This window comes from Acomys minous, assembly GCF_964271855.1.
Source record: "Acomys minous genome assembly, chromosome: 3".
Classification (NCBI taxonomy): Eukaryota; Metazoa; Chordata; class Mammalia; order Rodentia; family Muridae; genus Acomys; species Acomys minous.
This window is the reverse complement of record NC_140485.1, coordinates 55,585,839-55,603,084: the sequence shown is the minus strand read 5'-3', so window position 1 is coordinate 55,603,084 and position 17,246 is coordinate 55,585,839. Positions and strand designations below refer to the sequence as shown.

At 45.6% G+C, this 17,246-nt stretch overlaps 1 protein-coding gene across 7 annotated transcripts in view; it reads left to right on the top strand.

Moving 5' to 3' along the window:
* The window catches only part of AGBL2 (AGBL carboxypeptidase 2), a 44,344-nt gene that overhangs the window by 10,465 nt on the left and 16,633 nt on the right, over positions 1–17,246 (top strand). For 6 of the 7 annotated variants that reach the window (XM_084774783.1, XM_084774780.1, XM_084774782.1 and 3 more), the window contains 5 exons: positions 1,269–1,376; positions 5,483–5,636; positions 8,733–9,515; positions 11,535–11,694; positions 16,256–16,382. In XM_084774783.1, coding sequence (XP_084630909.1) covers positions 1,269–1,376; positions 5,483–5,636; positions 8,733–9,515; positions 11,535–11,694; positions 16,256–16,382 — 1,332 coding nt within the window. The remainder of the gene's footprint in view (positions 1–1,268; positions 1,377–5,482; positions 5,637–8,732; positions 9,516–11,534; positions 11,695–16,255; positions 16,383–17,246) is intronic. The other variant, XM_084774781.1, reaches the window with a different exon arrangement.

Below are 17,246 nucleotides of genomic sequence, written 5' to 3'. Positions count from 1 at the left end.
TGTGGTGCTTCACAGCCATTCGTAACTCCTGTTCTAGGAGATCTGATGTCGCCTTCTTACCGTCATAGGCCACCAAGCATGCATGTGCCACACATGCTGTAGAGCTATGCAGAGAGCCCCTGCCACCCAAACCAAACCAAGCAAAAAGACAAAAGTGCTGACTCTTAAATTTATTGCTGACAAAAAGGCTTTATTTTCTCTGAAACAAAGGATGTACTTTTCTGTAGTCAGTAACTGTTTCTAGGGCTGGAAAGATGGCTCCATGGTTAAGAGCTTGTCCTAGTCAAGGTTATGATTGCTGTGATGAAACACCATGACCAAAAGAACTTGAGGAGGAAAGGGTTTATTCGGCTTTCACTTCCAGGTCATAGGCTGGAGGAAGTCAGGACAGGAACTCAAACAGAGCAAGAACCTGGAGGCAGGAGCTGATGCAGAGGCCACGGAGGGGTGCTGCTTACTGGCTTGCTTCCCATGGCTTGTTCACCCTGCTTTCTTACAGAACCTCGGACCACCAGCCCAAGAATGACACCACCCACAATGGAGTGCACCCTCTCTTCCAATCACTAATTGAGAAAAATCTCTACAGGCTTTCTTTTCTTTTCTTTCTTTCTTTCCTTTTTGTTTTTTTTTTTTGTTTTTGTTTTTGTTTTTGTTTTTGTTTTTGAGACAGGGTTTCTTTATGTAGCCCTGGCTGTCCTGGACTTACTTTGTAGACCAGGCTGGCCTCAAATCGACATCAATCTACCTGCCTCTGCCTCCCGAGTGCTGGGAGAGTTTCTTTGTTGTTGTTGTTGTTTTGTTTTTTGTTTTTCGAGACAGGGTTTCTCTGTGCAGCCTTGGCTGTCGATTTGTAGACCAGGCTGGCTCAGAACTCACATTGATCTGCCTGCCTCTGCCTCCCAAGTGCTGAGATTACAAGCATGTGCCATCTTGCCCGGCTTACACACACACACACACACACACACACACACACACACACACACACACATTTTTAAAACAAATTTCTGATTTTACCATATATGTATCAAGCACTGGGGTCAAACATGTTAGGCACGTGCTACCATTTGATGGGCTGCTTGCTCAGTTTCTGCCATAGTTGTTATGGGAAGAAACATGACTGAGTTTATAAGAGGGCTGGAAACTTGGGATGAGAATTAGGTTGGATTGAACAAGGTTTAATCATTTGAATAATTGTAATTTTATGTTAATTTTGACTGTACCCTGTATATTGTTTCTTATTCTGTATTTTCGAAAATATCTTCTTTCAGAGTGGGTTCCGCCTCAGCCAGAATATTTCTATCAACCTACAGGAAATGAGAAGGTACCCGAGATTGTAGGAGAAGAGCAAGGCACAGTCGTGTACCAGTTAGATGCAGGTACTGTCATCACACCGACCAGGGGGTGATAACCATAGAAAAGTTACAGTAAGCATAGTGTGCACAGTAAAAGTGATTCTGTTTTTTAAACGTGGATTCCTGCGTCTGTGTGTTTATGGGCACATGTGCTACTGTGCAGGTTTGGAGGTCAGAGGTCAGCTTAAGTTTGTTCTCTCCCAACTTTATGTGGGTTCCAAGGATGAAAAGTCATCACGGTTATTTAGCAAGCTCCTTTACCCACTGAGACATCTTGCCAGCTCCAAAATGACTTTATATCTTTTCTTTTTTTTTTTTTCTACAACTACTTATGTGGGACTAAAGAGGGAGTGTTGTGGAGGAAAAGGTATGCCACAGCATACAGAGAGGCCAGAGGACAAGTTCTGAGAGACACTTCTGTCCTCCCACCATGCGGGACCTGGCCTTACACTCAGGTGGTCGGGCTTTGGTGGCAAGTTCCTTTACCTATTGAATCTCGATGGACCTAATAGTGATTTTTAATATTGACACCTTAATGACAATTATCTGTCTTCGCCCTGTGTGGAAGCCTTGATAATCATGACTAATCAGCTGGACGTTTTCAATAGTTTGTTTTTAAGTACTTTTAAATGTTATTCTGTGTTTGGATGCTTTTCCTGCACAAATGTCTATGCACCACATGCATGCAGTGACCATGGAGGTCACAAGAAGGCATATCAGATCCCCTGAAACTGTACGATACCACATAGGTGCTAAGAATTGATCTCAGGTCCTCTGGAAGAGCAGGCAGAGCTCTTAACCACTGAGCTATCTTTCCAGTTCTTCAACCATTCTTTTTATTTATTTATATATGTATGTTGTTGGGACAGGGTTTCTCTCTGTAGCCCTAGCTGTACAGGCTGGCCTCAAACTTACAGAGATCTGCCTGCCTCTGCCTCTGCCTGCCAAGTGCTGGGATTAAAGCCGTGCACCACCACGCCCACCTGGTTTCAATAGTTCTTTTTTAGAATAGGACTTTTTTTTTTTTTTGAGACAGGGTTTCTCTGTGTTGCTCTAGCAGTCTGGAACTCAGAGGTCCATTTATCTCTGCCTCCCAAGTACTGGAATAAAAGGCATGCGCCACCACAGCCCAGCTAAACATTTTTAATGTCTTATTTTATGTGCATTGATATTTTGCCTGCATGTATGTCTGTGTGATGGTGTCATATTCCATGGAACTGGAGCTACAGACAGTTGTAACTTGCCATGTGGGCACTAGTAATTGAACCAGGGTTCTCTGGAACTGAACTCAGGACCTTTTGAAGGGCAGGCAATGCTCTTAACCAGTGAGCCATCTCTCCATCCCAATAGGTTTTTTTAAATTTTGTTTTGTTTTGTTTTTTTGAAACAGGGTTCCTCTGTGTAACAGCTCTGGCTGTCCTGGACTCACTTTGTAGACCAGACTGGACTCAAACTCACAGAGATCCACCTGTCTCTGCCTCTGCCTCCCAAGTACTGGGATTAAAGGTGCCACTACCACCTGGCTCCAATAGTTCTTTTTTAAATGATGATACAATTTTCTTTTTTCTTTCTTTCTTTATTGATTTATGTATATGAATGGTCTATCGGCATGTACACCTACTTGCCAGAAGAGGGCATCAGATCCCAGTGTAGATGGTTGTGAGCCACAATGTGGTTTCTGGGAATGGAACTCAGGACCTTTTGAAGAGCAGTCAATGACTGCTGAGCCATCTCTCCAACCATATTTACTTATTTTTGAGACAGGGTCTTTCCATGTTGCCCTGGATGTCCCGAAGCTCACTATTGTACACTAAGCTGGCCTTGAACTCCGTGAGATCCACCTGCCTCTACTACCCAAGTGCTGGGATTATAAATGTGTGCCACCATGCCCAGCACATTTCTCTTTTTGGACAAATGTTACTGTGTTACAGAAGTTAGGGCACCGTAAATGTTACTTTGAAATAGTAAAGAAACTAATGAAATGTCTATATTAATGGCATCTGTTTGCCGAACAGTGCTTTGCAGTTCCATGAATAAGCTGCTCCGTGGGCTCCCAGCTTTCAGTTAGAATGGGCTTGTGTAGCCTTGATTTTATTTCTGCTCCTACTTCCTCTGTTTATTTTCTTCTCCTGATCATGTCTTTATATGGATATTTTCTCCATTGTTATAGTTTATTCTCCAGATGTTTGTTATCTAAGCTTTACAGTGACATGACAGCATCTGAAAGCAAAAGTCATAACGTGGTAGTGCACACCTTTTATCCCAGCACACGGGAGGCAGAGGCAGGTGGATCTCTGTGAGTTCAAGGCCAGCCTGGTCTATAAAGAGAATCCAGGACAGGCAGAACTCTTACACAGAGAAACCCTGTCTCAAACAAAACAAAACAAAACAAAACAAAACAAACAAACAAAAAACACTAGTTACATTCACTTATTTGTGTGTGTGTGGGGCATGTGTACCACAGCACGTGTTTAGAAGTTAGAGAGCAACTTATAAGAGCTAATACTCTGCTTTCACAATGTGATCCTTAGGACCACAACTCAGGTCATCAGGCTTGGCGGCAACCATCTTCTGAGCCATCTTGATGGCATACCTAAATTTTCTTAAGTTGCATTTCTTGTTATAGCTTTGCTTTCTCTGTGTAGCCCTGGCTGTCCTGGAACTCACTCTGTAAACCAGGCTGGCCTCAAACTCAGAGATCCACCTACCTCAGCCTCCCAAAGTGTTGGCCTGTCCCAGCATTCTTTTTTTTTTTTTTTAAGATTTATTTATTTGTATGTATACAGTGCCCTGCTTGCATGTTCACCTGCAGGCCAGAAGACGGGATTAGATCACATTATAGATGGCTGTGAGCCACCATGTGGCTGCTGGGAATTGAAACTCAGGACCTCTGGAAGAGCAGACAGTGCTCTTAATCTCTGAGCCATCTCTCCAGCCCCCAGCATTCTTTTTAAAGGATTTTTCTTTTAATTGTGTCTACCTGTGTAGAGGTGTGTGTATATATGTGTGTGAGTGCAGTGCTCTGGTATCAAAAGAGGCTGTTGAATCCCCTGGATCTAGAGCTGCAGGTGCCCAGGAGCCTCCTAACATGGGTGCCGGGAGCCCAACTCCATCTTCTACAAGAGCAGCCCCCATAGCTTTGTTTAAGAATAGAATGCTCGGGGACTGGAGAGATGGCTCAGAGGTTAAGAGCATTGGCAGCTCTTCTGAAGGTCCTGAGTTCAATTCCTAGCAACCACATGGTGGCTCACAACCATCTATGATAAGATCTGGTGCCCTCTTCTGGTGGGCAGGAGATGTTGTATACATAATAAATAAATAAATCTTTAAAAAAAAAAAAAAAGAATAAAATGCTCACCATAACCTCTATTTTCACCGATTACTGACATTTTAATTCTCCTCTAGGCAAATTCCCTCATGTCAATTCTTCTCAAACTTCTGTCTTCACTTTATTATGGAAGAATATGCCAAAACATTATACATGCAATATAGTTTATCTTCCATTTCTTTTTAAATATTGTTGGTTCTAGCTGAATGTTTTGTAGAACAAGATTGCAGATGTTTTCAGAGCTTCTGTAGAAAGCAGCCAAAACACCACTGTTTCTGGTTTCTTCCAATTTCTGACATTTAAGGTGTCAAGCTTGGTTTGGTTTTCACGTTTTGATAGAGTTTTGCTGTGTGGCCTGGCACTTGTGGCAGTCTGCCTACCTCAGCCTCCCCCAGAGACCCAGGACGCTGGGGCTAGGATACCATGTTTCCATTTGTTTGCTTGTTTTTATAAACATCCTTAACAATCAGGATTTAGGTGGCAATGAGCAGCAACCGCTATGCCGAGGATCTGACGTGGAAGGCGGTACTCTAAGCCACGCAAAGGCTTCCGAGTGACACACTGAGGGAGGCTAAGGCCCTCCTGGAGACGTAGCTTAACTGTCAGAGCACCGGGCTGGCAGGGTCAGGCCCTGGGTTCAACGCCCATTACTATATGTAAAAACATCTAGCAGCTATAAAGTTAAGGGTCCCTGTAAAGACAATAAACAACCCATTGAATATCTGTAGGGTTGCCAGGGCTCAGGAAAGACTGGGTGAATTCTGGGTGGAGTGTAGCCTAACGGTATCTTTCTCGCCTGCAGCGCCCACAGAAGGTGCCTATTTCACCAGTTCCAGAATAGGAGGCAAACGAGGGATTATCAAGGAACGTGCCATTTCGTTGCAAGGGCCGGAAGATGATACTCTGTTGTTTGAGTCCAGGTTTGAGAGTGGGAATCTGCAGAAAGCTGTCAGAGTGTGAGTCACCAGGAGCTTCTCAAAGGGCGGTGGCTGCGGTGGCTGCGGTGGCTGCGGTGGCTGCGGTGGCTGCGGTGGCTGCGGTGGCTGGGAGGCTGCGGTGGCTGCGGTGGCTGCGGTGGCTGTGGTGGCTGCGGTGGCTGCGGTGGCTGGGAGGCTGCGGTGGCTGCGGTGGCTGCGGTGGCTGCGGTGGCTGCGGTGGCTGCGGTGGCTGCGGTGGCTGGGAGGCTGCGGTGGCTGCGGTGGCTGCGGTGGCTGGGAGGCTGCGGTGGCTGGGAGGCACGCTTAGGAGTGACTTCAGGAGTTTGCAATGTTTGCAAAAGGGAGGTGGCAGAACACTTACTAAGGACATGGCAAAGAATGGAATAATTATCACTAATTTCCCCCCCAAAATAAAACATTAAGTCATTTCTTCTTCTTACAAAGGAAAAAAGAGCTCACTTAAAAGTTAGGATCAGTGAGCCAGGCAGTGATGGCACATGCCTTTGATCCCAGCACTCGGGAGGCAGAAGCAGGTGGATCTCTGTGAGTTCGAGGCCAGCCTGGACTACAGAGTGAATTCTAGGACAGCCTGGACTACACAAAGAAACCCTGTCTCAAAGAACCAAAAAAATAAAAAATAAAAATGTTGGATCAGTGGGCCAGCAAGATGACTCCGTAGGTAAAGTCACTTGCCTGCCAAACCTATAGCTGAGTTCAGTCCCTGATCCCAAGTAAAGGTGGACGTAGACAGCCACCTCCACGAAGTTGGCCTGTGTCCTCCATACAGATGCCATGGAACATGCCTGCTCGTGCACACAACAAATAATGATATGTTGTATTTTAACATTTTATTAGTAAAATTATATGCATATACATGCAACAGGAAAGACCCTGTATGTCAGAACTGTTGCCAGGCGTGGTGGTGCTTGCCTTTAACCCCAGTGCTCAGGAGGCAGAGGCTCTGTGAGTTCAAGGCCAGCCTGGTCTACAAAGTGAGTCCAGGACAGCTATGACTTGTTACACAGAGAAACCTTGTCTTGAAAAACAAAACAAAACAAACAAACAAACAAACAAAAAACAACAAAAAAAACCCAACCAACCAAAACCCCCCCAAAAGAACTATATATGGTAATATGCCCACATGCATATGTGTAATATACACAAGTTACATGTACAAGTACGTATAAGTATAAATATATGAAGATATATGCCTCTTTATGACTATCTGTGACGGCTGGGCATGGTGGCATGTGCTTGTTTGTGTTTCTACACACTCCTGCGGCTGAGGGAGGAGGACTGCTAGAGCCTCGGAGTTGAGAACCAGCCTGGGTAATGGTACAAGTCTTCATCTTTAAATAACCGGGCTGTATGTAATATTATGTGTACCCCATACCTATTTTCCCTGTCCCTGAGGGCCAATCATGATAGTTTCGTTTAATTATCTGAAAGAATTATGTTTTTAAATATTTGTGGTCTTGCAGGATGAATTCTAAAAAGAAAGTCATTAGGTCAAAGGGTTCGGATGTTTCAAAGCTTGCTGGTTATCAGCACATTGCCCTCCACTGTGACGCCAGCTCCCTCCCTTCACCAGCATGTGGAAAGGCCTTCTCTCCTAACACTGGCCAGACAAAGGAAGAAGGTGCATCATTTACAAATTGCACCCAGGAATTGGCCATAGTGATGCCCTTTATCCCAGAACTTGGGAGGCAGAGGCAGGTGGATCTCTTGAGTTAGAGGCCAGCCTGGTCTACAGAGTGAGTCCAGGACAGCCAGGGCTATGTAGAGAGACTCTGTCCCAAAGCAAACGAAGATCAGCTGAACCCAGGGGCTGCAACAGTGGCTCAGCAATATGATCACTTATTGCTCTTGCAGAAAACCCAGGAGTGACTTCAGGAGTTTGGAATGCAGGAGTTCCCAGCACCCATATGGTGACTCACATCCATAGCTCCAGTTAAGGGGGTCTGACCCCCTCTTCTGACCTTCACACTCAGGCAGAACTTTCATACACATAAATCAATGTAAAGAAAACTTTAAGTTGGACCCAGCGCCTGACACATTCTAAGCACACGCCCTACTACTGAGTTGGACCTACCCACTTCTTAATTCAACATGCATCTTACTTCTTTGTTTTGGGGGACAGGATTTGTTATATCTCTGATATTGGCCTTGACTTTACAGACCTCCTGCTTCAGGCTCCAACGCTAGGGTTAGAGGTGTGCTCCACTGTGCCCAGCTTCTTCCTTTAAAAACAGAAATCTCTCTTTTGGAGAGGAAAGGAACACATGTGGCATGCCACACACGCATGCACGGTTGTGTGTGTGTGTTTGTGCAGGTCAGAGAATGACTTGTAGGATTCGGTTCTCTCCTATGTGAGTGCTGGGGATTGAACTTGTGCCATCAGGCTTGGTGGCAAGGAGCCTTACCCACTGAGCCATCTCACCAGCCCCAGTGTTTTGCTCCCTTTAAGCAAAGTGAATGTTTTCCAGAGATGCCTTCTCATCTTCAGATTGATGGCCGGAGCTGAAACCAGCGCTAAGGTTTAAGGGGTTTCCCAGTGTGACGATCTCTGTGAGGTGGATTGCTAGCAAGCAGCCAAGAGAGGGCACTGTTGAGTGCGTTCCAGAGAAACAACAGTGATTAGAACCTGCTGGTGATGTTCTAGAAAGACACCAAGAAGTTAGCAGAACCTCCAAGCATCTCACGCAGCAGTAAATTTGTTTGTTTGGCTTTTTGAAACAAGGTTTCCCCTAAATTCAAAATGCCTAGGTAACTCAGGCTACCCTCAAACTCACTGGATAGTCCAGGCTGGCTTGGAAATGATCATCCTCCTGCCTCAGCCTCCCGAGCGCTGTGATTATAGGCATGTCCCACCATACCCAGCTCACCGTGAGCTTTGAGGCTTTTCCTTCTCTGTCCCAAACAAATCTTCCTCCCACAAGTCTCAGTAGTTTATTTTGTGACTTGGAGACGCGGGTGAACTAGGAAAGAAACGTCAGCTGCAGCCGCCAGCTGTGAGCAAGAGTTTTTCCCAGGAGGAAATACCACTTTCCCATCCGTGCTTTGAGCGGGAGGGGATGGGGTTGCTGTAATGGTGCTCTTTCTCTTTTGCTACAGAGGTGGCTATGAGTACGAGCTCACCTTGCGGACGGACCTCTACACACACAAGCACACTCAGTGGTTTTACTTTCGAGTTCAGAACACCAGAAAAGATGTCACCTATCGCTTCACAATCGTCAACTTGCTGAAGCCCAGGAGCCTTTACAAGGTAGGCATGAAGCCTCTTATGTACTCGCAGTTGGATGCCACCACCTACAACATTGGCTGGAGGAGAGAAGGGCAGGAGATCAGGTACTACAGGAGCAACATGGACGATGGGCCGCAGCCCCTGTACTGTCTCACCTGGACCATTCAGTTTCCTCATGACCAGGACACTTGCTTCTTTGCGCACTTCTATCCGTACACTTACACCGACTTGCAGTGTTATCTCTCGTCCATAGCGAACAACCCCATCCAGTCTCAGTTCTGCAAGCTCCGAGCTCTGTGCAGGAGCCTGGCAGGGAACACCGTCTACTTGCTTACCATCACCAATCCGTCCAGCACCCCTCAGGAAGCAGCCGCAAAGAAGGCTGTGGTGCTGAGCGCCAGAGTCCACCCTGGAGAAAGTAACGGCTCCTGGATCATGACAGGCTTTCTGGACTTCATCCTCAGCAACAGCCCGGATGCCCAGCTCCTCAGGGACATCTTCGTCTTCAAGGCGATCCCCATGTTAAACCCGGACGGCGTGATCGTAGGGAACTGCCGGTGTTCGTTGGCCGGAAGAGACTTGAACAGGCGTTACAAAACTGTTCTGAAGGATTCCTTCCCTTGCATTTGGCACACCAAGAACATGATCAAAAGGTGAGGCCTCTTTGTTGATAAATCTGTGAATGCTGTGAGCGTTAGTGCCAGATATTACTGTGCTATGAGGAGGAAGATTTCCTGGCTATGGGAGTCTTGGTCATGGGTTAATTTTTCAGACTTTAAATCACATCAGATCTCTAAAAGAAAAATGGGCGTGTGTCAATATTATCAATTGCCCCGAGCTATATTTGCAATTCATCTTTTTGCTTTTGCTTTGTTTTTCAAGACAGGATTTCTCTGTTTTAGCTCTGGCTGTCCTGGACTCACTCTGTAGACCAGGCTGGCCTCGAACTCACAGAGATCTGCCTCCCGAGTGCTGGATTAAAGGTGTGCACCCCCACTGCCCAGCTCTCATCCTTGACAGAATCACTCACTAACTCTAGAGCTTCCTGTTTTGGCTGCACTAGCTAGCTATCAAGCCTCTGGGATTGGTGTATCTCCTGACCCATCCTCTCCATGTTAAAGTTTTAGACACTCATCACCGTGTTCAGCTTTTACGTGCTACTGGGAATCTGAACTCATGTCATACTTGCATAATGAGCACTTTACCCACGGAACCATCTTGCCAGCCCGGTTATTTCATGTACATTTTTGTTTGTGTTTGTTTGTTTTTTCGAGACAGTGTTTCTCTGTGTAGCCTTGGCTGTCCTAGACTCACTTTGTAGACCCGGCTGACCTCGAATTCACATCAATCCGCCGCCCTCTGCCTCCCGAGTGCTGGGATTAAAGGCGAGTGCCACAACGTGCCCGGCTTTCCTGTTCATTTCTGATGGGAGGTCTGGCGTGGAATTCACTATGTAGCGCAGACTGGTCTCGGACTACAGAGGTCTGCCCTCCTCTGCTGGGTTAACAGTTTGTGCCACCATGCTGGGCTCAGTTGTTGCATTTTTAAGTCAATCGTTTGGATGGAGAAAATAAGGGAAGTTTTATTCACGTGAAACTGTAATCATAATGAAGCTACGTTAACACTCAAGTATGAAACAACAGATACTGTGATCAGTGCTTTACGCTTTGACCCATTCACTCTCCCCGTTAGCCCTAGGAGATTACCTATGGTCAATATCCACTGTTGTATGCACCAAGGAAACTGAGTTCCAAAACTGTTAAATAACTTGAACAGGGCAGTTAGTCTGACCTTTTCAAGCCTGTGTGAAAACAGCTTGAAGCTCTCAGCTAATGGCACCCATCTTTTTTTTTCCTTTTTTATTAATTTATTCTTGTTACATCGCAATGGTTATCCCATCCCTTGTATCCTCCCATTCTTCCCTCCCTCCCATTTTCCCCTTATTCCCCTCCCCTATGACTGTTCCTGAGGGGGATTACCTCCCCCTGTATATGCTCATAGGGTATCAAGTCTCTTCTTGGTAACCTGCTGTCCTTCCTCTGAGTGCCACCAGGTCTCCCCCTCCAGGGGACATGGTCAAAGGTGAGGCACCAGAGTATGTGAGAAAGTCATATCCCACTCTCCACTCTACTGTGGAGAATGTTCTGACCATTGGCTAGATCTGGGTAGGGGTTTAAAGTTTTATGGCCTGTATTGTCCTTGGCTGGTGCCTTAGTTTGAGCGGGACCCCATGGCACCCATCTTAAAAGAGCTTCCACTCCACGGGAAGTGAACCATAGCAGATAAGATATGAATGAAAGTTTCTTTTTTCTTTTTCTTTTTAAGACTTTTTTTTATGTATATGCGTACACTGTCTTCATGTACGCCAGAAGAGAGCATTGAATCATATTTACAGATGGTTGTGAGCCACCATGCAGTTGCTGGGAATTGAACTCAGGACCTCTGAAAGAACAGCAAGTGCTCTTAACCTCTGAGCCATTTCTCTAGTGCCCCCCCCCATGAAGTTTCTGAGCGTACCTGTGCATACAGGTATGAGAAGGGTTGGGATGACATGTTTGGCCAACTTATAAGGATTGTTATTACCATTGACTGATTTAGTAACCATATATTGTTAAGTGGTTTAATCTCCTGAGTTTGGGTGTCCACTGCGTCCTTTGCTTGTCCCTTAACAGACTTCTGGAAGAGAGAGAGGTTCTCTTGTACTGTGACTTCCATGGGCACAGCCACAAGAATAACATGTTCCTGTACGGCTGTAACAACCATAACAACCGGAAGCACTGGCTCCATGAGCGGATCTTTCCTTTAATGCTCAGCAAAAACGCACCAGATAAGGTAAGCATGTGCGTGTGCCATACATTTCTGCCCTTTACTGAGGGATGAAGGAACACACTGCTTCCTAGATGAAGTGTTTGTCTCCTTGTGTTTAATGTTATCTTTGGTGAACTCCAGAAACCTAGGTGTTAAGAATTAAAGTGTGGGGCTGGAGAAATGGCTCAGTTGTTAAGGGCACTGTGTCTGCTCTTCCAGAGGTCCTGAGTTCAATTCCCAACAACCACATGGTGGCTCACAACCATCTATAATGTTATCTGATACCCTCTTCTGCAGATTAAAGCATTCATATACAATAAAATACAATAAATAAATAAATCTTAAAAATAAAAGTAAAAAGAATTAAAGTGTGGTTTTAAAAGTTGCTGGGTCAGGAACTGGAGAGATGGTTCAGCCGTTAAGAGCACTTGCTGCTCTTTCTCGCAGAGGATTCAAGTTCAATTCCAAGCACCCACATGGTGGCTCACAACCATCTGTAACTCCAATCCCACGGGATTTGATGCCCTCTTCTGTTCTCTGATGGCACCAAGCACACACATAGTGTACATACATACATTTGCAAGCAAAACAATTATACACATAAAAAATTTAAATGTTAAACATTTTTATATAGTATTCTGCCCACATGTATGCCTGCCTGCCACAAGAAGGCACCAGATCTCATTACAGATGGTCGAGAGCCACCATGTGGTTGCTGGGAATTGAACTTGGGACTTTTGGAAGAGCAGCCAGTGCTCTTAACCTCTGAGCCATCTCTCCAGCCCATAAAACAATTTTTTTTTTGTTTTGTTTTTTGAGACAGGGGTTCTCTGTGTAGCATAAAACAATTTTTTAATTATAAAAAAAATTAGTGCTGGGTGGTGGTGGCGCACACCTTTAATCTCAAAACTCCAGAGGAAGAGGCAGGCGGATCGCTGTGAGCTCAAGGCCAGCCTGGTCTACAAAGCGAGTCCAGGACAACCAAGACTACACAGAGAAACCCTGTCTTGAAACAAAACAAAACAAAACAAAACAAAACAAAACAAAAAGAATTGGTGGGGGCTGGAGAGATGGCTCAGTGGTTAGGAGCACTGGCTGCGCTTCCAGAGGTCCTGGGTTCAATTCCTGACATCCACACAGCAGTTCACAACTGTCTATAACTCCAGTTTCAGAGGCTCCAGCCTCCTCTCACAGACATACTGCGGGTGAAACACCAAGGCAAATAAAGAAATTTTTAAAAATTTTGGTGGATCAGCCAGGCATGGTAGTGCATGACTTTAATGCCAGCACTCTGGAGGCAGAAGCTGTCAGATCTCTGTGATTTCAAGCCCAGCCTAGTCTACATAGATAGTTCCAGGCCAGCAAGGGCTACAAAGTAAGGTATGCTAGGAGACGGGTGTGCCTTGAATACATTAAGTTAAGTGAAAGAAGTCAGCTGCAATACTGTATGATTCTATTGCATCCAGTGTTCACTACAGACACGTTCTTCCTTACCATGCTGGGGATCAATGAGGACTTTGTTTTGATTTTTTTTTTTTTTTTAGTTTTTTGAGACGGGGTTTCTCTGTGTAGCCCTGACTGTCCTAACCATGACCTTGTTTGTGCTAGCCTTTGAGCTACATGGCAATTCTACATTTGTTCATCTGTTGGTTTTCAGATAGGGCAATATGAGAGTGCCCCAGCACAAGTGTGAAGGTCAGAGGACAAGCCTCAGGAGTTGGTTCTCTCCTCCTACCATGTGGGCTTCAGGGATAAAAATCAGGTCGTCAGACTTGGTGATAAGACCTCTCCCACTGAGCCATCTTGCCAGCCCATAGCAAATCTATAAAGCCAGAAAGTGGTCCAGTGATTGGCCATGTGTGTGTGTGTGTGTGTGTGTGTGTGTGGGTTGGAGGAGACCACTGATGACTTTCTTTTTTCTTTGGGGTTCAGCTGGGGATCAGCCTGGGACTTGAACCTGTGGGCAGGCTCATTAGCCGCAGCTTCCTCCCTGGTCTTTGGGTTCCTTCCTGTGGCTACGGATCTGTTCTGAACTTAGACTGAGGTGGGGACGGATGAACAAGCTTATCAATATAGCAGAGTTGTGTGCTGCATGTTTTAACTTTGGGGTTGTGTTTTCATTTGTTTGTTTAAGACATGGTCTTGATTTATAGCCCTGCTGCTCCCAAATTCTCTATTTAGACCAGCAGCAATCCATCTGTCTGTGACTCACAAGTACCAGAATGACAGTGATGCAGCACTGTGCCTGATGGAATTACGTGCATTGTTTATGCAACTGTGTAAATGAATTAATTCTTTAATATGTAAATTATCTGAATAAAAATGTTTTGGGGGTGGTGAACTCAGGGCTTCATGCATAGTCAGCATGTACCCCACCACTGAGCTCAGCCTGGCCTCAAGATTTTTTTTCTTCCATTTTTCAAAACAGGATATTTGTAGACTAGGCTGGCCTCAAACTTTGAGGTCCACCTACCACTGCCTCTGGAGTGCTGGGATTAAAAATATGTGCCACCTCCACATGGCAAGATAAATTTCTTAAAAACTGCTCTATTTCAATTGGGCAAAAGTTGAAATAATAATAAATAATTCTAGCATTTTGGAGACCACGACAAGAGACATCATGAAGATAGCCTGGGCTAAAAACTTTAAAAGCTATTGAAAACAACTTAAAGCTTAATAGTTAACTAACAAGCTGGACATGGTGGCACACACCTGTAAACTCAGCACTCTGGGAGGCAGAGGCAGATAGATCTTTGTGAATTCGAGGCCAGCCTGGTCTACAAGGTGAGTCCCAAGACAGCCAAGGCTACACACCAAACCAACCAACCAAACAACAAACAAAAAACATTAACTAACAGCTTTGTGACCACTAGGCAAATAAAATGTACATTAGTTTATAAGCTGCTTTTTCCTGTTATAAATAGATTCACAAGCATAACTGCCATTAGAGATTGGATTGGACTTAGAAAAATGATAGTTCAGATTCTATCACACAGGCTGGAGATGTAGCTCGCTTGAGAAAGTGCTTGCCTAGCTTGCATGAGCACCACACACGCTGGACCTGGCAACACACGCCTGTAGTCCTAGCACTCGGGAGGAGGGGACAGAAGGATCATGCATGGCTACATAGTGAATTTGAGGCCAGCCTAGGATACGTGAACCCCATGACAAAAAAAGGAAAACCAATGTGAGAAATGTTTTGCACGTGCTACTCTTATCTATTATAAAAAATAAGCATTTTTCTCTCTTTTTCTTCAGATGAAATAAAATCTATAATTCAGTGGATCTCTGTGAGTTCAAAGCCAGCCTGGTCTACAAAAAGAGTTCCAAGACAGACAGGGCTATTACACAGAGAAACCCTGTCTTGAAAGAAAGAAAAACAAAACAAAAACCCCAGCTAAATGCAAGCCAGGAAATGGTGGCTCACGCCTTTAATCCCAGCACTAGGGAGACGGAGGCAGGTGGATCGCTGTGAGTTTGAGGCCATCTTGTCTACAAAGCAAGTCCAGGACAGCCAAGGGTACACAGAGAAACCCTGTCATGAAAAACAAACAAACAACAACAACAAGTTAAAAATAGCTAAAGGCAGAGCTACGGAGCAGGAGTTGGAGCCCTACCCGCTCTGGCTCCCTCAGTCTTTGAGGCAGGAATGCTCTCAGGCACCATTTTAGAACCCCTGGATCTCACACAGCTAGACAGTGAGGTGCCTTCCTGTTGTGAAATGTCCCCAACAGGAGAGGATGATGCCAAGTTACGTTACAGGTCATGGAGAGTTGAGCTGGGCATGACAGGCAAAGGAGGACATTGAAAGTCTAGTGAAAATTCTAATGCCATGGAGAGACAGAGCCCTAGACAGAGACAGGAGGGGTAAGAGACGTATAAATCAAAACCCACATTTAGAGGCCGGGCAGTGGTGGCCCATGTCTTTAATCCGGCATTTTGGAAGCTGAGGCAGGCCATCTCCATGAGTTTGAGACAAGCCTGGTGTGCAGAGCGAGTTCCAGGACAGCGAGGGTTACACAGAGAAAACTTAGTCTCTGAGAGGTGGGGGGGCCGGGGGAGGGGGATAAATACTTGGAGGAAAACCTAGAGCTGAGAGTTTATATTTCTTGACATAGAGTAAGTCATGGAGCCCATATGGCCCACCTAGCATATCCTAGCTTTCAGAAGGTGGAGGCAGGAGGGTTGAAAATCCCTTGGGATACATGTCAAGAAAAGAAAGAGGAGCCTTAGAAATGCTGGCTAGTACCTGATGGCACAGTGTGCCAGTGTTCCCAGATTCCTGGGGGTCCTTATCTGGCAAGATTCTCTGGAATAGGGGGCAAGTAAAGGTAGAGAGTAGAATTATCCATTTCTTTGCACCTGAAATGCTAGAAGGCCTGTTATCTCCCCAGCCAAGGCGACCCCAGAGCTCCTCACCCACCATTACCCTTGACGTCTCCCAAAATCAGCGTCGGATGGGATACACGTTAGGGAACAACGCGTAGGAAGCCTGAAGAGCCGTTCTTGTCTCCTATCTATGACTCTTAGACACCTTGTATTTGCCACTTTATGCAATTAACGGAGAATGCGGGTCTCTTCTTAGTTCTCTTTCAACAGCTGTAACTTTAAGGTCCAGAAGTGCAAAGAAGGAACAGGAAGAGTTGTGATGTGGCGCATGGGCATCATAAACAGCTACACCATAGAGTCTACCTTTGGCGGGTCCACCCTGGGTAAGAGGAGAGCCTGGCACGGGAGAGCCAGGCTCAGCGTCTGGGGGTGTGACAGGCTTGGGAGAGCTGGAGGAGGAGCCACTGTGGAGGGAGGAATTCCTCGCTGGCCTTAGGGTCCCCTAAACACAAATGTGTGGGATACAGTGCACATCGTAGTGTTTCCTTAGACCTGGAGTTGGGAAGCTTCAGTCTTGGCTTCCAGCTGCTTTTATTCCGTCTGTGCCCCTGGTCACTTGTTTAACTTCTGTGAAACTCACAGCCCCTCAAAGTGACAACAACAGTACCTGAATAGGAATACTGCTTTACCAGGCAGGACCTGCCACAAACTTAAACCAGAATAATCTTAAAAGAACTTGAGGGAGCTGGAGAGATGGCTCAGAGGTTAAGAGCACTGACTGCTCTTCCAGAGGTCCTGAGTTCAATTCCCAGCAACCACATGGTGGCTCACAACCATCTGTAATAGATCTAGCGCCCTCTGTACATGCAGACAGAACACTGTATATTTATTAACACTGTAATATACAGAACACTGTATATTTATTAATAAATAAATCTTTTTTAAAAACTTGAAAAGGTGTGGTGGCACACACCTTTAATCCTAGCACTTGGGAGGCAGAAGCAAGTGGATCACTGTGAGTTCGAGGCTAGCTTGGTCTACAGAGAGAGTTCTAGGACAGCCAGGGCTACACAGAGAAACCCTGTCTTGGAAAAAAAAAAAAAGAAACTTGATAATCCATTACAATAGTGAACTTTTTTTATTGTCAAAGATTCTTCTGCAGCTGGGTGGTATACTGCCTGTAATCCCAGCACTTGGGAGGCAGAAGCAGGCAGATTGCAGGAAGTTGGAGGCCAGCCTGGTGTACA